This window comes from Brachyhypopomus gauderio, chromosome 1, assembly GCF_052324685.1.
Source record: "Brachyhypopomus gauderio isolate BG-103 chromosome 1, BGAUD_0.2, whole genome shotgun sequence".
NCBI lineage: Eukaryota > Metazoa > Chordata > Actinopteri > Gymnotiformes > Hypopomidae > Brachyhypopomus > Brachyhypopomus gauderio.
Window position 1 is genome coordinate 14,324,395 of NC_135211.1, and position 24,020 is coordinate 14,348,414.

At 46.1% G+C, this 24,020-nt stretch overlaps 1 protein-coding gene across 1 annotated transcript in view; it reads right to left on the reverse strand.

The window, feature by feature from the left end:
• The window catches only part of LOC143509457 (neural-cadherin), a 150,069-nt gene that overhangs the window by 93,611 nt on the left and 32,438 nt on the right, over positions 1 to 24,020 (reverse strand). Inside the window, 6 exon segments of the mRNA XM_076998207.1 lie at positions 708 to 957; positions 4,482 to 4,593; positions 7,708 to 7,912; positions 9,813 to 9,943; positions 9,945 to 10,039; positions 10,154 to 10,351. Of these exon segments, the coding sequence (XP_076854322.1) occupies positions 708 to 957; positions 4,482 to 4,593; positions 7,708 to 7,912; positions 9,813 to 9,943; positions 9,945 to 10,039; positions 10,154 to 10,351 (991 nt within the window).

Here is a 24,020-nt window from a genome sequence, read left to right on the forward strand (position 1 = left end):
TCTGAATGCATTGCTGACTGGACCTTATTGCTCCTCTGAGAGTGCCAGAAAATTGACCAATTAAGGGGTCATGAGGCCACGCCCACCCCCAAACCACACCCACCACCCCTGTCAGCCCAGAGTAGACACACATGGACACAGAGACAACTGACGCACAGCAAACTGTCAGCAGAGAGTGGGGCTGCATCAAAATGGAACCCAGAGCCATGGAGACCCATGTAGGGGAAGCTCTTTCCAGCAGGAGAGCTGCAGACCGTGCAGATATGAGGGCTGACAGCAGGCCCGGGGAGCCACAATGCCCCTCTCAAGTGGCAGGGGCGCTTTTTGGTTTACAGGTTGTGGCAGCCTGTGGAGTAAAGGACCCAGCACAACAGGGCAGCTGGGGGATTATGGGAACCAGCATGCCAGTGCAATTCAGCGATGGTACAGCTGCAGTGCTTTATGGTTACTGGAAGGGATGCAAGCTGCTATGAAGAGGTAGGAACACCCATTAGAAAACGGCAAAAGCGTCTGGTCGTTTCATTCTAATTAAAACATACCAACATTAACTCTTAAAACAATCACATAACTCCAGAAAGCTGCAGTTGGAGTGTTTGGCAGGTACTCTTAATTCAGAACGAGTTTCATATTAATCAGTGAGAAAAATCAAGGCTGTGACATCATTGTGATGGCGGCACCTTGGTCTACCCAGAAGAGCACGCACTCACACAGGTTGGGAGAACTCTGGGGCTTCGTCGTTGACGTTGGCCATACGCAGACGCACCGTGGCTGTGCCCGTGCGAGGCACCTCCCCCTTATCCACGGCCATCACCACAAACTCATACAGGTGGTTGGGCCGCTCGTAGTCCAGAGGGCCAGCCGGGAAGACGGTTCCATGGGAGGAGATTATGAAGTCGGAGCTGAGGGTGTAGTAGGTGATGTCAGCATTCTGCTCCGAGTCACAGTCAGTGGCCGACACTGCAGCGGAGAGAGTATTGGGGTTGGAGAGACAGAGAGAGAAAAGGGAGAAGGAGAGGCACAGAGAGAGCCAGAGAAGTAAAAGGATAGGAAAAGGGAGAGAGGATCAAGATAAGGGAAAGAGGGGAGAGGAGACGGAAGGGAGAGAAAAAAAGTGAATGAGGCAGGAAACTTCTAGGGTTCATATTAGCTAACACGATCAATGTATATTTGAGCTTCTCTATGAGAATAGATAAGGTATATGCAGTTGTCCCCTGCTTAACTAAGATTTGGTTATTTGAAAATAGATCTGACATGCAATCAAAACGCCTCAGGTTTTGAGGTTTATTGCATCTGACAACTATAGAGGAGCGCAAATCAGCCTTGGGCCTTTATTCTGTGTGAAAAGCTGCATACACAGCAGCCATTTTGTGAATCAACACTCCAAAAATAAAAAATAAAAATAACCAAAAGAAAAACTGAGGTAAACATTTCTCGATTCTGAGACTAGTTTTCCTGATTCTGCACTAACTGAAAGGCCTGTTTTTGCTGAATTTTATTTGGTAAATTATGTGCTTCAGAGATGTGCTTTATTTACAACGGCGTGACATAAAAGGTTAGATGGAGTTAACGGCTGTCATTAAACACTACAGCTCAGCAGAATTATTCCTCTGGCCAAAATCTCGCTATGTGTGCAAAAACCATTCGTTTAAGGTGGCCAGCAAAATCAAACAAGCTAACAGTGTTTATTTTTTAGAACATGCAATCATTACATCAAAAATGGATAGAGAGCAAAACAACAGATTTTTGAAGGACTTTTTGAATAACAGTGGATCTGTAATCAGCAATAAATGATTCCTGGAGGTGCCTTGTACATTAGAAGCCAGGCAACTCGATACTGGACACATTAAAGAGATCCACCTCAACTCATATATCATGCCTCAAAAATTATGTCTTAGAAGCAACACATCATCTGTTTTATTTATCAGGCCAGCTCACTGTAAAGACCATGGGGCAAACCAGCTTTCCTCTGCTAGACATGGTACTGTGTGCTCACTAACGCTCTTGATTGCAGAGTTGGCTTGTAGACCAGGCTGTAATCTACAAGTCTGATGTCCATGAGGGATTCTGGGATTTGGAGGCTAATACGATTACACCCCAACTGGGATTCAGACCTCTTCTTTTTTGCTCGCCAATCAATTTCCCTAACATGAATGTCAGTTTTACATATTCTCTGATTGCCTATGGATTACGAAGTCATTGTGAGAGCTCTGTTTGTGTTTACAGCATAATGCATGTCCTCAAAGAGAAAAGTGTCAGCGGTGTCTGGCACAAGCTCCAGCTTTAGAAACGGGGGGACGGGGGGGGACGGGGGTGTGACTCCAAATACAACTGTGACGTTGCTTTCTCATAAATTATGTAAGTGAACAGACACGACTGTACATTCTCCTGTGGGAGAGTATTTGATTTAACTCCATGTGTCTTCAGTACGATGGATATAGTCCAGCAAAATAAATCTATTGTTAACATTTCTAAAGAATTGCTGTTGCTTACACTCACTCACAGAATGTGCTTTGAGACATTCAGATTCTTTCCCCACATTCTGAATGCACTCACATTTATCCACAGAGTTATCCTGGGTAGCATTGTCCAGTCTGACTACACCATGTCTTCCACAGCCTTTTAACTATACTACACATTTATCTATATAATGTGTGCTCAGTACCTTCAGATTTTGCTTTCAATTAGGTCCCCTGCTCCTATCACACTAATCATGCACACCGGTCTTTAATCTCTATACCTACAACATTAAAGAATGCAGAGTCCTTGAGGAAGTGAATTAGATATTCATCACATGTAGAAAATGAAATAATATTGCGTGAATACGAGATTTGATGGTATTCAATGTTTTTCATATTCAACACCTATTCAAAATATTCAACACCAATGTGAAATCTATAGCATGCATAACGCACACATTCTAACATCTACCTGTTGATTTTCAGCCTTCTAAGCAGATTGTTTCTGCGAATGCATGTTAATGCGATTTCCCGCACGTTCATTACAGATGTTCGACCAGTAACCTCGGGATGGGAATCAGTCTGAAAGGCGCGTCGAGACTTCCGTGGCCCGTGCTGAGCACACGTGACTCCCACCGCTCTCGTGGCTAATCGCCCGGAAGCCCGCGCGGCCGAACGCGCAGGTGCTGTCTCAGCCGCACCTGTCGAGTGAAGACACCTGCCGTACGTCTCCGCCTCCCTTCGGCTGCCGGCGGGCTCCGCGTTAATCTCTCCAAATGTCTGCCTGGGCCTCGGTTTCTGGGCGGCTCAAGCCAAGGGCTCACGTTTGGTTCTGGAGCAACGGCGGGGTGTCTGTTTGCTCCGAGCTCCTTTGAGCCGTGTTGCATCTGCATCTGCGGTTTGTTTGGGCTCCTCTGCCTTTGTTTTGACTCGCTCGCTCGCTCTCTCGATCTCCTAGGAAGCGGAGGTGTTTTATCAGCAGCTGCAGTCCCCTTATTTCCCTATTCTCCCACCTCATTTCATGTGACTTCCCATTTACAACAGACTATGAAGCTCTTCCCAGGCCTTCTATTGCCTGAGGCGTATGTTTTCCACTGTGTGTTCTTTCAAGACCGAATGAATATGCTTGGAGATTCAATGTGCAATTTAGGAACATGAAAGTGATATGTCAGCAGTAGAATGCTTCAGAAATGGTGCTAAACTGAGAGTAAAGAAAGGCGAGAATCCTCACTTTCATCCAGATGGGTTTGTGTGTGTGTGTGTGTGTGTGTGTGTGTGTGTGTGTGTGTGTGTGTGTTAGTTAGTGTGGGCTGTACATGTCTATGTGTGTGTGTGTGTGTGTGTGTGTGTGTGCGCGACCTTCACTTTCAAGTAACTACCAGCTAGAGTATGCTTCACTGCTAGAATTAGCACTCTAATTTTGGGAGGAGTTTCAAACAGGTCACAGCACCCCAAAAGCAGGATGAAAACAGATTACTGCCGTCACACAGGTAGCCGCCCAGGTACACATGAGTGTGCAAGGAGTTTGCAGGGACAAATGGCAGTTACACAATTCAGAGCACAAAGCAGCACCCTGTGGTGCCACATAAAACCCAAACACTAGGAGGTCTCCAAAACAAGCACGAAACACAGACGACCGAAGCAGAACTCCTGCCAGACTGCAGACACTAATGGAGAGTCGGAGAGACGGTTCACATGGTGCCAAGCGGTGAGGACATTGGTGTCCCAGAATTCCAGTGGGGTGGAGTGTGGCCCCAGCAGGGAGTGCGACAGCCCCACACTCTCATCAGTCACGTTCACACCAGTCAATTATGCACCAAAATTCTACCACCTTCGGAGTGTGCTAACAGAGCTTGAAATAGCAGGGACTGTACACTCCATGGATAATTTAACTTGTGAGGTTACTGAGTTCAGGTGCGTCTGTCTATTTGTAATCCCTTGAGGGCGTCAACCTATTACCCCTGAAGGGTGAGGCGTTTGGGATCACTCCTGCCGGGTGAACTGCACACCTGTGGCGAGCCTTACCCTGAAGGAGAGATGTTGCTGTAGTTACAGTCTCGGGGACGCCGTCTTTGCTATAAATGGACTGCAGGAACTCAGGAACGCAATCGTTCTCATCCAGGATAACGACGCGCACCTGGGTAAGAGAAAGAGGAGGGGGGAGGGGAAAAGAGAACATTTTAACTCGCCGAGGTTGCAGGTGAAAGAAGTTCAGCGGAGAAAAGAGCAGAAAGGGGAGAAGCCAAACGTGTCAGGGTGTGATTCACACACTGTGACGGACACCAGGTCAGACTAGTGAAGGAGAGAGGGATGGAGAGGGAGAGATCAAACATATGGCGAGGGCTGCATTCCTGGTGAAAGGCTCTGATTGTGCAGGTGAATTGCTCTGATTGAACAGGAAGGATTCATCAGTAATTGTCTGGAGTGCTTACCACACACAGGAAAGTTGTTTTGGATAAATTGCCTTTTTACCCACTACACTGCACCCCTGTAGCACAGTATCTACTACATAGTAAAACACAAAGCAGTCACCAACCACATGAAGTTGGCTATTCTAATACACTTCTTTAAGATGAAATATATTAAAATTTAATTAGATGAATTAGAATTAGTCTACCCTTCTGAAGTTTGTTCTACCAGTTGCATAAAGGAGATTTATCACCTTTTCCTTAGGTTGCTGTTTTCCACAGGTAGTGTACTTAACAGTCTCTACCATAGGGATATGGTAATAGCTTAGTCCATCAAGCATGGCCCAGGCTGGGGTTATATTACTAACTGTGCACCGGGGAGCCATTTACTAAATGCATCCCTGCTTAAAACCCCACTTGCCCAAATAAACTTGCCCACATCATTTTAGACCAAGTTCTAGGTGGTCAAATACTGTAAAATGTAATAAATAATTTGTTTATCTAGCATTGTGTTGGCAACTGAAGTTTTGAACTAACACCAGACTTAGTAATTTAATAAAACATAAAGAATAAAAGGATTAAAAAAACAACCCTTATGATTTGAAAATGCCGGTGTAGATATGTGCCTGATTATACAATCCAGCTTTCAGAAAATTAGATCAATTATTGAGGTTGCGCTTTGTCAAGGTTATCTTATGAATATTGTATAAAGCTATTTTGCATATTGATTTTAGAAACATTTGGGATTTTATGTGCGAGAGAGTGAGAGAGAGACTTTGTCTAAAACACACTAACAGTTGCTAAGTAACTTACAAAGCTGGAGATCAAGATAGGCTGAGCTCCTCCTGAAGTGGTCAAACACCCAACGACAGATCTTTGCTTCACCCATTACTCCTGCTTCTCTCTAACAAGCCCATAACTTAAAACAGACTGGCAGAAATACTGTTCAAAGAGTACAGACAATAAAGAACAAGACTTCAAGGTTCTCTTTTCTCCCAGTGGTAATAACACAGCATTTTTGGGGCTAGAAGGTGATGAAGAAAGGGTCTATGAATTCAACGGGAGAGCCAGTCACCTCCTATAAAGTGTGAGAGTGCAAAATTTGTCCACATGGGTGGAGGCTTAGGTGACCTTTCAGGAGCGCATCACTGTGGACGCAGAAGACCACCCACTGAGCAACTGAGCAGGCCAAGCCCAGGACGATGATGGTGGCTTTGGGGGTGGCCCCAGAGACAGGAGATGCTGTTAGGTGTGTTTTGCTTTGGCGCGGGAAGCTGAACTCATCACTAGACGTCCGTCAACCCGATGGGCTGAGACGAAGAATGAGGGCGTGCAGAGTGACAGAAAGGCTGCAGTGTGGGCTGAGGAAGGCAACCATGGTTTTTCCCTTTTCTCTCTCTCACTGCCCGCAACAACAACACCCCACAACACTCCACTTCCCTGGACGGAACGGAGGTGCAGTAACAGCTGCCAGTCTTTCTGATGTCCCCTGGGGGCATCGCCCTGGATACCACGGCCCAGTGCACCGTGGCGAGGATCTGCACCCCCGTGCCCCTTTCCCCAGGAGCACGGCTCTGCAATCGGCTGCCTCGCCTGAGGCCAGGGAAGACCTATGGATCACCGAGCAGCCTGCTTTTTCCCTCGACAGAGCAAGATTGTATCCTCGAGGGTCATGTTGTTGTGAGAGAGGCATGGGGCGAAACTATCAGTCACTGACTTTAAAAAAATAATAATCATTGCCCTTATACTTTTTCTGTGCACTAATTCAGCCATCCATTTAGGCTAAGTGACAACAACCTGGCAGAAGACGCATAAACATCATGAAGCCAGTGTGGCATACATCTTAATTATAAGCTAAATGACATTTAGGATACACATATTCAGTTTTGGGTTTAATTACAAGACAATTCAAACATATCTATTATAGTCATTATTGGCAAACCTGACAGAGAGAATTTATGAATGTAATTGGACAAAAAACTGTTCTACACTTTTAAATGATTTATGTCATTATGTTCTGTATTTGACGTAAAACCTGAAACACTGGCCCTTTGATATAACACGCCAACCTAATGGATGCCTATAAGCAACAAAACAAACTGCAAAAGTAAATTCCTCATAAAAGCAAACAGAACAAAGGTGGGGAAGGGGAGGGCGGGGCGCATTATTTCTACATGTCAAATGAAAGAAACCCACTCTTGCTTGCTGGTGTAAGTTTTAACATTGCTTTTCAGGTCAGGCTTTAATGATCACGCATTCTATTTGTGAGGCATTGCATCAGATGATATGAGCTCTCTGACGATCTCTGAATTGTAAAAATCTATAAAAGCATTGTGGAGAAATGTGCTGTCAAATATCATACACCACGCTGGAAAGTATCTGGAGAGCAGCAGTCAAGGAGGGTTCATTTGAACTGCCATTTCTATGTATTGACATGGCCTGTTGCAATGACTGTGACATGAAGGTTGCTCAGTGAATCCAGCCAGGGGAACTTTAAAACTAAAGCACAGCACAAATGGTTTGTCATATTGGTTTTGTCTGCACCGGGTGACGTAGCACGTTTTTTTGTTTATTATTTTTGTGAAAAGTGACAACTGTCGATTGACATGGGCTTAAGCCACAATGCCGTATAATTATGTACAGAAAAGCTGGTGTGTTTAGAAGCTCTTAGGGCTAACACAAAAGGAACCACTTAAACGTGACGTCACACTGCAACAACAGCGGGGACTTTAGACGATCAGGAGGGCCGGTACAAATGGACAGAACCTCGATTGTGGGCGTGGTCTTCCTAGACCGAAGTCCCTTGACCACGCCCAAGGACGGCGAAGGGGGTGGAGCATCACCTCGGCTGCGCTGCTAAGGCTGCCCTCAGCCTCGCTGGCCCTGACCAGCAGCAGGTAGCGGTGCTGATCCGCCTCGTAGTCCACGGTGCGCGTCAGGCTGATCTCGCCAGTCTCGGGCTGCACGGCGAACAGGCTGCTGGGGTTGATCAGCAGGTTGTAGCTGACGGGCCGCTTCTGGAAGGACAGCGCCGGCGTGGCCAGGAAGCTGGAGAGAGAAGTGAAGCGCGTGGGCGTTGGAAGCGACAGCAACAACCAGAGCGTGCGTGAGTCTTGTGTCATGACTGTACATAATGGGGGGGAAAAAAACTCCTTTGACAAAAGCAGGGGTTGGACGTAAACATGCCACTGTGATAGTTCAAGCAACATGGACACAGATGGATCCTGCAGAGTTCGAAAATGAACTCACCACCACCGCGGCAGCCAACACCGCCAGACCCCCCCTCAACCCCCCCCCCCCCCCCCCCCCCCCCCCATGGTAACAGGACCCGAGAGAAGCCCGGTTTCTGTAAACCAGCTTTTGCACCGAACACTTAGTCTTAATCGCTGTGGGCCCACGGGCATGACCGCCACCCACACCCGGCTCTTCCTCATTGGATTACTGTCTGAGCCAATCGCTGCGTGCCAAACAGACATGGCCGGAGGTGCGGGTGGAGAACTTGCTGGCTCACAGCCCCACTGGGAGAGCCGCGGGGGGCCTGGGTCTCCACTGACCTCGACGATTACAGCCCCTGACAGCAGGTGGAGGAGTGATGGAGAGATGGAGGGAGGGTGAGTGGTAGCCAGGTACAGGTACATACGTGGGTGGCAAACGTACAGTAAATAAATGGGTTCTGTGCAGATCTCGTGAGTTTTTTGTTTGTTTGTTTGTTTGTTTTTCAGGCATTTGGTGGATTTTTGTAAACATTTCCTATGCGGTCTAAGATGACTCCAGGCTAGCAATGAATTAATCTTTATGTAACTTTGTACCTTAGGATTAAAAAGTTCATGCTGTGACATATTACAAAATGTTTGTTTTAAGAGGATGAAAGGACTATCTCTCAAAGCAGAACGGAAAATTCTGCATGTATAATAAGTCTGAAAGAAACTAATAGCAAAGGTTTCTCTATTTCTCTATTAAATTTTGGGTTGAAGCTTTTCTTTCCCCTATAACCCCCACATTTCACATTTTTAAAGGTGACATTCCTTCATTATCTGTAAGCCACCTGACCGCTTATTCACAGCTAGCCCTGTTTTCCAGGTACGAAGTGCCTGGGGAGTATCTCCACGCACCGAACTGCATATTAAATGAGCAACTTTGCATGGATTTTGCATTTTAAAGGGAGTTAGGAGGAAGATGAGGTTCGGGAGTGATTATGTGAGCTGGAAAATATGTGTGACATCTGAAGTGAGGCAAAATGCATGAAGTGGCTTGCAGGGCTGGGGACTGATGGTGGATATTTCACCTACCATGCAAACGCTTTACTTTGATAAACACGGTCGAAGAAGACATATTTTGAACGTAATGGCTCGTAGGTTGCTATACATCAGGTATTTGCAACCTATAATTTTCACGACAGAATTTCACGAGAATTCACAAGCTAAAAAGTGTGAAATTACTTAGGCAAAACAAGACCGGACAACGTAGACAAATAACAATTTTCTGTCTCAGGGGAAAAAAAACTGTTAGGAAACACATTATGAATTCACCTAAGGAAAAAAAAAGACTCAATTTCTCCTCAATTTCCCTTCCCCAGTCAGTAACGCACCAGTGCTGCGTGAACGCACACGTGACAAGGATGACAATGCTGAATTAGTGTGTGTCACGCATGTTAAATGATCCTCATCACGCAGCAGGCCCACGTGCACGGTGTGTGAGCTAATGAGTGTCACACGTAATCCATCGATCGTGGACCGCATGCACGGGGGTGGGGGGAGGTTGGGGGGTGGGGGGGGGGGGTTAGGGAGTGGAGACAGGAACACAGGACTGTGGAAATGTAAACAAGCAGTTGGAGAAGTATACTGCTTATGGTTTTAAATGAAACAGATTAGATTAGGTCTGTATGTGTGTGTGTGTGTGTGTGTGTGTGTGTGTGTGTGTGTGTATGTGTGTGTGTGTGTGTACTCACGGCTGTCCCGCTGGTGTGTTTTCTGGTATGGAGATTGTGTACGAGGCGTTGGTGAACTGGGGAGCCCTTGGTCCGGCCACCACAGAGAGCACGGCGGAGGGGCTCCGGCTGCCCATCCGGTCGGCCGCCACCCACGCTCAGCAAATACTCCCTGTCCCTCTGCAGAGGCAGGCCCGTGGTCCGCACATGACCCGTCTTCCTGTCCACCTCGAACCGGCCGTCGCCCCCTGCGACACACCGAGCCGAGACTTTAATGACATTTACTTGATCGTTAATTATCTGAGGGTGGAGCCGGCAGGCTGGGACGAAGTGAGTGGCGAGCTTCAGGTGGGGCTCCTTACCGTCTGACAGGAAGTACTCAACCTCCCCATTGGGGCCTTCGTCTCCGTCTCTAGCTTGGAGCTTGTAGACCAGTGTGTTAGGTGGGGTCATGGGGTTCACCACAGCCAGGAAAGGGAACGGCACCATGCTCCATTCTGGGGCGTTGTCATTGACATCTAGGACCGTTAGTTCCACCCTCACCACGTACCAGTCCGACCCTGCAGCGAGACAGAGGAATACAGGAGGCCTCATTCCCTGTGCAAATATGTTTTCTGTTGTTTATAAGGAATTATTAATACTCTTGTTATTATGTTTTCCAGGGAGAGGAGCAAATATTCGTATTCATTACGTTGATGCTCCACCAGCCTCGTTTAAGAGCCAGTCGGAACAGCGGCAGGAAGTTCCCACAGGAAGTTCCCACAGAAAGTTCCCACAGGCAGTTACGGCACGCGTTTTTGGCGAGTTGGGGAAGCGGCACACGCACCAACAAGTCGGAGTGGACATGGATTCAACCAGCAGTCACTGAGCAGCACTGAGGCAAACTGGAGTCTCTGCGTGGCTTGCTCTCCTTCGCTGCTGGATTGCCTCATCAGACATGGCCTCATTATGGCAAATCACCACTTTACAGACCAAGACAACGGATGACAGCTCCGACACACATATTCTAATGCGCCCGATCGTAATATAAACGTGTGGGGGGAAAAAAAGCAAACACGTGTGTCAGTGTTGCAACTTAGAGGAAATAGACCCAGCATCCTACTTGATTCTCACTGTTCATTTATGTGCTCATTGCTAGTTCTATTTCTGGCTTTTCTTTCATTCTTTCTTTTTATTTACTATTCCCTCTTTTAGTTCAGTTGCCTTACTTTTGAATTTCACTCTCTCTCTCTCTCTCCCCCATTTCCCTGTTCTCACTTCTGCTCACTGTCTCGTGTTCTCCCTGTCTCTCCCTCTTCCTCTCCCTCTCCATCTCTCTCTCTCACTGGTATAAATGGCAGCCTGTCTGTCAGTGGCTGTGTATGTGGAGTGACGGAGTCATGTGCTCTTTGATTCCCAAGGTGATTGGACCTTTCATTGGCAGTGACAGCAGCACACCTGCTACCGTACTCTGCTGACAGCCAGAGAAGAGAGAGAGGAGAGTTGAACTTATGCTGGGAGAGATATAGTATCAATTTATGGTATCAATATGAGACATAGAAGAATGAAAGAAAAAGTGAAGGTGGGGTGTGATAACGGCTGAAAAGAAAGCAAAGTAGAGAGAGATTTAACAGAAGCACTGGGATTTACAGAACTTCTACCATCCTGGCAAGGAAATGTGTGGTGAGGTCATCAGTGGTATTGAGGTCACTGAGAAATACATTGAAGAAACAAGAAAACCTTTGCTCTTTATAAAACACTGCACTGGGACATAGCATTCCTTTTTATTTACACACTCACACACACACACACACACACACACACACACACACACACACACACACACACACACAAACACACACACACACTGTGACGGCATCTCTGATAAAACACGTTTGTCTCACTCACTTAACACCCAGTGATCACCAACAGCGTGGCTAAACTCACGCAGGCACACGCCCTGTATCAATGATCACCACATGTTTTCAACCAATCGGAGCACGGGGCCCTCGGTGCTCGTAGACGGAGTACAACATGACCAGCCACTCCGTGTCAACATGCAACAGAGAGAAAGAGTGGTGGAGCAATCCAGAGACACAGCGCCCGGAGGCAGAGGCGGGCGGAGGTGCCCCCAGGGCTCCACTGGATGGTTAGTGCCACTTCCTAAGGTGGCAGGACACCAGCAAGTGTGCGGACCTCACTGAGTGTGTGGCAGTGCTGCGGGCATGAGAGTGGGAGTCGCCACGCTGTAGCCGCCCCCCCCGTGCCCAGTTCTCCAAAACACAAATCAATGCGGAGCTGGGAATGATTTAGCCAATTACCACCACTGGGGTGCAAGATTATACACCAACGTTATGAATAGTTGGTATTAATGGAGGAGAAGATAAGTGTGGGGAGAGTAGGGCAGATAGATGGAGAGAGAGAGGGAGTAGGAGAAAGAGAGCATGACACACTGAGCAGGAGAGAGCTGGGAAATGAGAGAGTAGAGAGAAAAAGAGAAAGAAGAGAGGAAGGGAAAGGCACAGAAGCAAACGGGCACTGCAATTTAGCGACGCCACACGTAAGGCAACGAGAAAGGCAGGGAAGGAAAATAGGCGGGAAGAAAAGAAGCAGGATTAAGAGAAACGTGGTACCAGTAAAATGGCCCCAGGGTTGTTATGGAAACAGTACCGAAACACACTGGGACAATGTGATGAAGAAAACAAGCTGACAAATGACTGCATAAATAGATGACATTAAGAAAGAGTGGAGACAGGAGGGACAAGGGGACAGGGGGACAGGACAGAAGCAGAAACAAGTCAAAAGGCATCAAAGGCGGCCTTTAGACGGGCTTTTAGAGAGACGATGTCGTCAGAGGAACCAATTACGTGCAATTACGCGCACACACACACGCACTCAAACGCACACACGTGCACACACATGACACACGCAAAGTTCTGACTGCAGAGAGCTGGTCTGAGTCACTCTTTGACCACAGAGCGGCTCATGGTTACACTGTAGCCAAGGTCTCCCTGAAATGCCGAACTTTTAACAAAGCACTGCAACGGAGCAACGGCGTCTGTGTTTTGTGCACGCTACTCTGAATACGTTACACTTCCTTCTTTTCTCAACCAGTCACCGAGCCCTTTCTTGCCCACATGCCTTTGTTAGCATGCTAAGCCCAATCACTGCCTCTCACTCATATTCTTTCCATCCTGATTTCTGCTGACAGAGGGAGGGTCAAACGCAATTTGCTGCCCTGGGCATGCAGAGATCTTTCTTTCATTCGGGGCCCAGCACGCGAGATAACGAATAAGGGACAGATACCCCCAGGGTGGGAGGGAGGGAGGAAAGGCAGGGGTACTACAGCACAAGGTTGGTATAGAGAGAGAGAGGGGGGGGGGTGAATGGTGGGTAGGTGGGGTGGGTTCAGAAAACTGCAGAGGGAAAATGAGTGGAATGAGTGTTAATAGCTGATTAAATCTCCTCTAAGATGATTACAGAGGGGCTATTTGGTCCCATGTTGGAATTATGATTTCCATAATTGTATTATTTTTGCAGGTTTTTCATATTGAGGCACCAATTAAAGAAAAGACTAGGAAAGAGAAAAAGGCCAATAAATCGTGTGCAATTCACAAAAGATTCAAAAGTTTTTCTTAATTGAAAAGGATGGACGTTCCGCAAGAAAAAGAAAAACGCTTCCACATGTACACACGCCACAGACGTGCACAGATCAACACACACCTGTATGTCAGCTTGGCTACATACACATCCCCACTTTATCTATCCTGATGTGCATACACACATTCCACTAAGTCTATTTAGAAGCTGCATATTTTATCCTAAGTCTTTCCTATGCTCCTCTTTATTTACCCACAACTCCTTTTCTGCTGTTCTGTAGCTCTAAAGGGCACCTGCTCTGTTGACCTGGCTGAGTGGTAAACACCCCCCACGCTCATACAAGGTGTTCAACACTTGTCTTTGGCCCTGTGAATGTTAGCGTTGGCCTGGGAGCAGATCTCCCCAAGTAATGCCTTTCATAAGAGGCTTAACCTTACTGGGCTACCTCCCACTGTCTAATGACAGACCCCTAGTGCTTGGCTCACTCAGGCCAGACCTGCCAGCGAGACGCTGTTTGACTTCCATTATTGCTTTAACCTAACACGCCCTTTATCAGAGCACCATTCACCACAGAATGAGTGAGAGTGAGAGGAAAGGCCATTCCAGAGAACTGGGGAGACCAGCTTATAGACCACAGCTCTATTTGATCAGCACAGGGGACTGACACAGGTATTACATTTCTTCCACCGCTCTGCTCGTCACATGGTTGGCTCAGCACTTGCACTCTGTCAGTTGGATCAAGTCTTGGCAGGTGGAAGGGGCCTCTGGTGTGCCTCCCCAACCCCCCCCCCCCCCCCCCCCAACCCCAAATCCTTGATGGAGATGGCATGACCCGCCCGACGTGTTTGTCAGCGCAACAAGTGGTGTGCTGGGATGTCATCTCAGCTGTGTTGCACCAGTACATCAAGCAAGGGGCAGCCGAATTAAACAACAATCGTCTCCTCTCCCACTGCCACTCCCACTGCCACTGCCACTTCCACTGCCACTTCCACTGCCACTCCCACTCCCACTGCCACTCCCACTCCCACTGCCACTCCCACTCCCACTGCCACTGCCACTCCCACTGCCACTGCCACTTCCACTGCCACTTCCACTGCCACTCCCACTCCCACTCCCACTCCCACTGCCATTGCCACTGCCACTCCCACTGCCACTGCCACTCCCACTCCCACTGCCACTGCCACTGCCACTGCCACTGCCACTGCCACTCCCACTGCCACTCCCACTCCCACTCCCACTCCCACTGCCACTGCCACTGCCACTCCCATTGCCACTGCCACTGCCACTCCCACTGCCACTGCCACTGCCACTGCCACTCCCACTGCCACTGCCACTGCCACTCCCACTCCCACTGCCACTGCCACTGCCACTGCCACTCAGAGCTCAAGAATTGCCTTCCCACTTCCTCCCTGGTGCGCTGCCAGAGCGCAGCCATGTTCTGTGGCCCTGTGGAAAGCAGGCACTTCTTCCACGCTCTCCCTGGAGCTCCGTTGAGAGCCTGGCAGTGCGTAGAAGCGTGAAGCCTCCTTCGTTTTTGCATGCCGTGCACACACACACACACGCACTGTAAAAGAGTTCAACTGAAGGAGGTCGGGAAGAGAGCAAACAGATCTTGGGAGGGTTAGTTCCCTAGGCCGAAGGAAGTGTTTGAAGGAACTGAGGAGTGGCCCACATCCCGCGGCCAACCCGGTCCACCTCACACAGACCTTTGAAAGTGTTTGGGCCAAAGATACTTGAGGGTTGCTGCACTGGGGACAAATCAACTGATGTTTCTTCTTCTAACAGTTTCTGCTCGGTCGGCCAAAAGGTTCGTTAATGATTACAGAAAATGACAAAATGACTTAATTGTTCCAAATTTCATGTGCCACTGCTGCTCAGTGGGAGTTGGCAATATCATGCAGGACATCAGTGGTACCTCTGTAATGAAGAACTTCAGGACAGATATTGAAGATTTATTAGTGGCCTCTTGTAGAAGTATGTGAAAATCTGTTTGAGGGGTTCTTATTTCGGAGATGTGCTGTGCTAAAAAAAATCATACTGTATCCTTATTATCTATTATCAAGCCACTGTTCACACAAAAAGTTCCATACTGCACTGACTGCTAATTGCACTTAATTGGATAATGCTGAAAAAGCCATAATGAAAACTTAGAATAGATTTCTCATTAAATTTATATTAAAGCTTAAGTTTTTCAACTTTGTTACCTTTAAATTGAAATAATTAGCTTACTATTGCCTAAGGAAGAAAAATAATAAGAACCTTGTGAGACTCTCTCAGTCAGCCCAGTGGGTTTAGCAGCCGGAAATCTAAAGCCAACAGCACAAGACACTGAAGTCCTTCTCGTAAATTAATCTACCCACACCTAAATTAAAAGACACTTTAGTCTCAATGTAAGAGTCTCGTGTTTCTGACAGGGAAAAGCCTGCTTCTTCACCCTCACCAACGCCACCTGTCTCCGACACAGTCTGCCTCGCTTCTTGGATCTCTGAGGAAATCTCCTATCTGGCTTCCGTGCTCAGGCAGGAATGATACAGTCGCCCAACCCTCATCTTAGTGACTGACTGTGACGACATGCCGCATTATCTGGGGCGTCGACAGACACAGCGTGAAGCGTGAAGCAAACACAGTTAGGCTGTGAGCTAGAGCAGCCAGTGCAGTGGAGTGGCTCTCTCCGCAACTTTAATCTACCCCCATGTTAGAGCCTGGATGTTTCCACTGTGAAATGACCCACCACAGGAGGTCTCATAATGGCCGTCATGCTAACGCGTGCATACCCACTTTACTGTACGAACCCGATCTGGTCCACTGCATAAGCTTAGAAACAAGCATCGCTTCACTGGGGACGGTTTCTGAAATCAAGCCATTTGTTTAATTAGGACAACTAAATCATGGATGACATACACTTCAGAACAAGGTTTCACACAGCAGAAACCAAGCAGGATTTTCACTGGAAGGGTTTCTGTTGCAAAGTTAATGTAGCGTATGCGATCGCTTACCTGGACTGTTATCGCTGCAAGGTTAATATAGTGCACAAACACTGTTTGGTCACTGTTTGTGCATAGTTGGCATTTTTGGGATCTGCATATTTATTTTGATGATGTCTTCCTGAGGAGTCTTAGTTCATCAGTCTTACTGAAATTATGATTAAACTGCCTCTTTCCCAGTGAGCTAAATTGCAGACAGACAGACAGACAGACAGACAGACACACACACACACACACACACACACACACACACACACACACACACACACACACACACACATTATATAACAGTAAAATACTGATTGCAATCAGAAATCTAGGAGATTTCTGCATGTATACATAACATAACCTAAACCCTCCCATGAAAAAAAGATCTTGTACAAGAGTCAACCCAGGCTTCCATATGTAAACCACACAGCATGGTAATTATAACTGAAATTTTTAATCAGGGCTTCATTACATGAACATTGAGTATTTGGAGAGAGGCAGAGAGAGAAATCCACACTGAAAGAGAAACTTCATTAACCTGCAGGCTTCTCATACATTACCAGCTTGGATTAAGGGAGGTTAATTCATTTATGCATTTATATATTTCTGTACCAGAGAGAAGGAATAAACATTTGGAAACAGCTGTTTAGAAATTCCAGCAGTCACAATGGCTGGAAGCATCATCCAGGAAAATCTCCTCACGTCTCTTCCTCTCCTCCTATACAACGCCAATAAATATCAATGTGTGAAAGCTCCTACACGGATTATTAACGGGATTAATAATGTGCGAGGCTATTGCAGGATGAGAGGATTAGCCATGTAGCTTTGAAGTCAATCTGAGTAGGAAAAATTAACTTGGAACTCAGATCCTCTTTGGAAAGCGAATGACACACCAGCTGACTAAAAAAGAGCAATAAAAAATACTTACAAAGAGAAGAGGAGTGTGAAAGAGAGAATGCATGTGGTGGAGGTGGTGATGGAGACCAACGATCAGCTCTGGAAACATTTAGAAAACTCTCTCCCACCACATCTGACTTTTAGTGCTAAACTTCGTCATTCTAATTATATGACACCCAAACAAACGCCTCGAAGGTTTCTTTTATAGTCTTATTGAAATAAGAGCCCTGAATGGAGTTGCTCTGCACCTGTGTAACACGCTCAAATACTCCATTCCAAACACAGCATGTAATAATAACTACCCTGACAAAGAGCATTGAATCAAATAAATAAAGGATGGGCTTCCATGATTTCTGCTTCATTCCTGCTCAGCTGCCATACCTGTGCTGGGCGTGGAATATAAACGCATTTAAAAAGAAGAAGGAACAATGGCAAGAAAAAAAAAACAATTTCTCGTGTCTTTGTTGGCTACTCGAAGTGGCTAATTACGGAGCGATTCGAACCAAACACATTCTCATTAACTTCACAGAAACCTAATCAGTGTGTGTGGGCGGAGAGCATGGCGCCAGTGCACCGAATCATAATTATTGTCCTCTATAAAAATCAGCGGCCTGATGATACCACTCGTTCATTTTCAGAAAGAGAGGGAGAGAGGGTGAATGGGGGCAGGAGAGGGGATGGGAGAGAGCCAATGAGAGCAAATAGAATATCATAATTCACTCATCGTACTGTGATGCTTGTCCTCCGATGGATCGATAGTGAAGTTTTACTTTGTTCATGTTCTGTGATCTGCGTTTCAATGAAGAGTTGAGTAAAAGTGCCAGGCCTATTACCACATGTTTTGCGATCAATAGAAGTTTCTAATGAGTCCCAATGTAATTGCCTTTTCTCAGAGGCACCAAGAATGTGTTGGAGAGTGTAGCGGCACCGCACACTTCTAACGTACAGAATAAGGCCAAAAGTGCACTTGGGGGTGTCTTGATGAGGAGCTTAGAGTGTGGTCTCCAGCCCTTACTGTAGATGCTGCTATATATGTGAGATTTTGCTGAGCTGTGAGCTGTGAGATGGGTTATTGTTTAGATCAGCAAAGTGCAGAATTCAGAAACATCTTTAGGGAATGTGCAGCAGTATACATTTGTGCATTTGGGTGCATGTGTGTGTGTGTGTGTGTGTGTGTGTGTGTGTGTGTGTGTGTGTGTGTGTGTGTGTGTAAATATGTTAAGGTAAGTCTATGTTCGGGTTTAGGTTAAGTGCCTTAAGGGGGTGTGATTATGATAAGGCAAGAGCCAGATGCTGGGTGGAACAATGCACATAGGTGCACTCCTCCTTACACACACCAGCAGAAAATGTGTGGAAGAACACACACACACACACACACACACACACAAACACACACACAATAAAAGCATAACTCACTTCTGCAAAAGCCCTAGTTGCACGTTACATGAGCACTGGAGTTCAGGGCAGCTCTTCCCACTCCTGCTGCTGGCCGGCAGATTGCTGTCCTTCTTGAAATATGTGGGTCCTGTTTGTTAATGTTATTCATTTACACATGGTTGTGCACACTGTATGCAAGGTTTAGGCTGTTTACTGAAGCAGCATCTTCTGCTTGTTATGAACACAAATCCTATTGGTTAACTGACAAGTCCCTCCCCCTGTACCATGTCTGCATGCATGGGTTGTTCACATGGTCGTCCTTACTTGCAGAATAGAATCCCCATCCATTCCTCTCTTCTCAGTCTCTCTCAGCAGCACAAACGACTCACACTGTACTCACATTGTGAGCTACTGGGTGCTAAAAAAGAGTAATAGAGCGCTAGCGCTATCAGAAAGACCCAGAGCCAGTAAAGCTTGAATCAGGTTTAAAAACGCTGGCTAACCACCGAGTGAGAGTTCAGGAAGAATCATTTTTGCATGACGAGTGAATTTCTTGCAACGTGGCTTGTACCAATCACCTAAACTAAAACACCCCGCAGGCTGGTTAATAGGAGGCAATTTACAGTCTGCTAATAGTTGTTAGCAGGTCTGCAATGAAGAGTCTGAAGACCGTGATAATCCTCCGATTCTCTAGAGGAGAACAGAGAAACTTCAGATTGGTTCAGGGAGAAAGAAAGGGTACTAGTCTAACATCAGGGAGGCACTCCGCCAACACCAATGTATGGGTATGGGGGGTGTGTGGGGGGGCAACAAATATAGATGCACATATATAAAATAAGCGAGAACCAGAAACAATCATAGAGTAAAACACACTCACTAGGTGCATGTTAATTCATTCACAGGCTGTGTTCTTATACTGAGAGAACACGGTAAATAGGGAGTAATAAGAATCCTTACAAGGAGAAAATTGGTTGGAGCAAAACTGTATAGCCCTAAATCTTAAAACCAATATATTTCCTGTTCAGGATAAATATTCTTGTGAAAAGGCTTTGATACATTCTGGATAAATAATAGTTATTCTAAAATTAGTTCAGACCTAAAGCTTCCACCAGAGAATCATTACATTTGCTTTGCAAAATATACTAAATTTGTTTTGAAGGGGGGAAGAAAAACAATAATGTTTACAGCAGTGTAAAAGGCTCTAAAAATCTATTTCCCTCCCTGTTGAAAAAAGGAAAAATGAAGTGTGCCTTTCAGTGGTCTATTAATTCTTTTTTAAGTGCATGATACAGTGATACTGTGAAGCCGCAAGACAGCTTTACAAAATGCATTCTGAATAATCAAATAAACACGTACAATAGAGTAGACAAAGGTCTCAGTCAGGGGGCCTGAAGGAGCCACAGGCAGAAAGGGGCCACTCGCGTCAGAGTGCTGTCGAAGCCGTGGGCACCCTCTCCGACGGCCCGCTGGCCATGCCAAGGAAAAACCATGAGCACTTACAGAACAGTAGGTGTACAGCACCACTGGGACCTCCCAGAGTTATCTCCTCTTACAACGCAACAAACAAAACACACACGCACACACACACACACACACGCACACACACACACACACACACACACACACACACACACACACACACACACACACACACACCTACTGCTTTCTGAGGGCAGCCATACACATGAGGTTTTGGCATTTTGGATTCAATTACAGAAGACACGCAGGGGACCAGGCACCATACTATTCCCAATTTAAGATGGCAGAGGCAAGCACTCGGTGTCAGCCAGGATACGGCCTTACCCAAGGCCTAACCACGCACCCTACAGTGCAGGCTGAATTTCCTGAAGCAAATCTAAAAAAAGAAAACAACAGCAAGAGTGCAGCTCGCCACTGATATGGCTCAATACGGAGCCGCATGCGTCCGCGCGCAAATTGCCGGGCTGCTCTCTGACAAAGGTCGCGGTCAGGATGGAACTCTTTTATCCTAGAACACGTGAGAGGCGCTGACTAATCCCAGAGTCAGTGAGATTAGACTATGCGGGCTGATCTCAGAGCCAGCCGCCCATCTCTGGCCGTCGCGAGATGCCGACATTTATTAGTGGTAAATAAACACAATGGACGACGTTAGATGTGCGGTTTTCTGCTGCTCTGGCAAACCTTTACGGGCTGGGAACGGAGCGCTGAGCACAGGCGCCAGCACTGCGGGAGGAGCGCACGAGGGGTTAATCGGTTTCTCCTTAACTTCTGAAATTTAGGAGAACAAGCAGAATGGGCTTAGGGGTAATCCGGTTAAAGATTCTGATGACTGATATTAAGAAGAATTAAGAAGTAATTAGTCTGTGGCCTGAATCAAATGTGAATTCTATGTCGATTGCCTGGTGTTCTGGTTAGTTTTCACAGATTTGCACTTGTTTGCATGTGTGCTCCTTGACTGAAGACACTCCCCATGCCTTTCAGCATAGTGCCACAGATGTTGCCCTCTTTAAGTGTGTTATATGACTGGTCAATGGGTTTGCCACAGGTAATCAGGCCAGAGGGTCATACGCTGGGAAAACCTGTGGCAAAATTGTGTTGGTGAACTCCTTGGTGTGGCTCGAATGGGTATATGCCTCTCTAATATCATAATGTTCTAATGTGTATAAAGATATTCAGTGTGTATAAATGCTGTTCATCTTATTAACCCGTTCCATATACTTACTGAAATAGCCATTTTGGGGTCTGAAATATCATAAAGGAATGAATCTAATCTAAATCCCATAGGTAGTGTCACATCTGTAACTTTACCGCTTTGTAACACCATCACTTTTATAAACAACATGGTGCAAAGATCGTTTTGGGCTGCTTGCTGTCCTCTCTCCCATCTGAGTGCTCCCACATGCTTCCACTGGGTTGAGAATGGGGCTCTGTTCTGTGCTGCCCTGTACGGGCTCCATCTGTAGATCCTCATTGTGTTTCACACGTGTCTGGAGTTACTATTATGCTGCGTGTTTCATTCAGGCCACTACTGAAAGGATATACGGTCTCATATGACTACATCAGGCTACATTTTGAAGGGATGAGAAACCGGATCAGGTCCAGAGAGATGGTCAAGGATACTACGTTATGTATGTGTGATAGAATGAAACGAACAGCAACTTTTCTCTCAATGTGAGCATCATCTACCTTTCCTCTCCGTCCCGTCCCCCCCCACCGCCACACGTTCACACACATTCCACAATGAAGACACTCCTTAACACCTCACTCTGGCAGCTGTTAAATACCCTCTGAGACAGGGCTGTTGGTACATGGGGGTTTATAGGCTGACCTTTACAATAGAGTTATCACGTAAATCTGTAAAGAGAAAGAGAGCTGTGAAAGATCCAGCTCGGGAAAGATGGGGGGAGATGGGCTGGGGGAAGTGGGGGGAGTGGTTTAGGTGTGTGTGAGTGTGAGTAATATCTGCTGCAATGTTCTTACTACCTTTGTTTACATAGTTGTCTCCATGTCAATTAAGAAAAACACCAACATTTTGAGAGACGACACTTCTATCTTGCAAGTATATATATATGGAATTTGGGATTTAGATTATATATATACACTGCTCAAAAAAATAAAGGGAACTCTTAAACAACACAATGTAACTCCAAGTCATCCACACTTCATGTTCAGATAGGAAGCAACACTGATTGTGAATCAATTTAACTGCTCTTGTGCAAATGGAACAGACAACATGTAGAAATGAGAGATTTTCAACTGATTTCAAACATTTTTATTAATTGAGATCTAGGATGTGTTATTTTAGTTTTTTTGAGCAGTATATATATATATATATATATATATATATATATATATATATATATATATATATATATATATATATATATATAACAAGAAAAACACAATAGCATAGTAGGATGGCCCCAGTGTAGGGTTAGGTCTTGGGGGGCAAATACACTGGCCCCAGTATAGTGGAAGTGCTGGTGGTATACTGGCCCCAGTGTAGGGGATGTACTGGTTGTAGACTGGCCCCAGTGTAGGGGATGTACTGGTGGTACACTGGCCCCAGTGTAGGGGATGTACTGGTTGTAGACTGGCCCCAGTGTAGGGGATGTACTGGTGGTAGACTGGCCCCAGTGTAGGGGATGTACTGGTGGTAGACTGGCCCCAGTGTAGGGGATGTACTGGTGGTAGACTGGCCCCAGTGTAGGGGGTGTACTGGTGGTACACTGGCCCCAGTGTAGGGGATGTACTGGTGGTACACTGGCCCCAGTGTAGGGGATGTACTGGTGGTAGACTGGCCCCAGTGTAGGGGATGTACTGGTGGTAGACTGGCCCCAGTGTAGGGGGTGTACTGGTGGTAGACTGGCCCCAGTGTAGGGGGTTGTACTGGTGGTAAGTGGATTGCAGTGTGTCTCGTCTGTGTAGAACTCCTGCCTTGTCTCATCATCTTTACAGCGTGCTGCATGGAAACAGCAGCATGATTTCCTATTGTTTCTACTGCGGGACGTTCACACTAAAGATGAGACCTACTGCCTTTCTGGTTGTGAAGCAACAAAGTAGATCCAGAAAGAGTTTTATAAAAGAAAAAAGGACGAATGTGGTGTTGATAATCACAGTGTGTGATCATCAGTCTCCTTTTGATGCATTGTCCTATTGCCTTATTTATTCTCCAGTAAAATAAATAAACAGTAAACAAACAGATAAATACAATGTTGTTGTCTGATTGAAGACATAAATCTGTAACATTACATTTAAAAAAGAATAATAAAAAACTGTACTTCTCTGAAACGGTGGATTCAAATCCTAAACAAAGTAATGTTACATATATATTTCAGTACAAACTGAAATAGTGTATTATTTCATACAAATTTCATATTTATATCAGACTTGTATGTAACATTAACTATGTCAGAGATAGGGACACCGAGCCAGTTAACGAGTGAGCCACTTAAGAAACTGAAACCATCCGTAACTGTTCTTGTGTAAAAGAAAAACTGAGAATCTTCAAATGAAAATTTAAATAGTACTTTATAGACAAAAAAACTAAAAGCATTTAGGAAATATTTTCATGAAAATGTTTTGCCATGTCGTCAGACAGTATCGCAGGAGCAGACACGTTTTTGACGGACACATCAGGCAGATTATGGACACATGAGTTAAACGGACTGTGATTTTTCAGTGATACATTGATCATTTTGATAGCCACTGCTAAGGACAGTCACAGATGTGTGCTAACATTCCTCACATGGTAAAACATGAAAATGTGTAAAAGTGGAGATACGTATTTTTTCAGCAGACAGCGACGACATAAATAAATGATAACATCTGTTTAGACGCAGCTTTGGCATGAAGCAGCGTCTCCCTCTGAAGCAACCGAGCGAGGCCAGAACCCTGGAGAACAGCATCGCCGGGCGTATGTTGC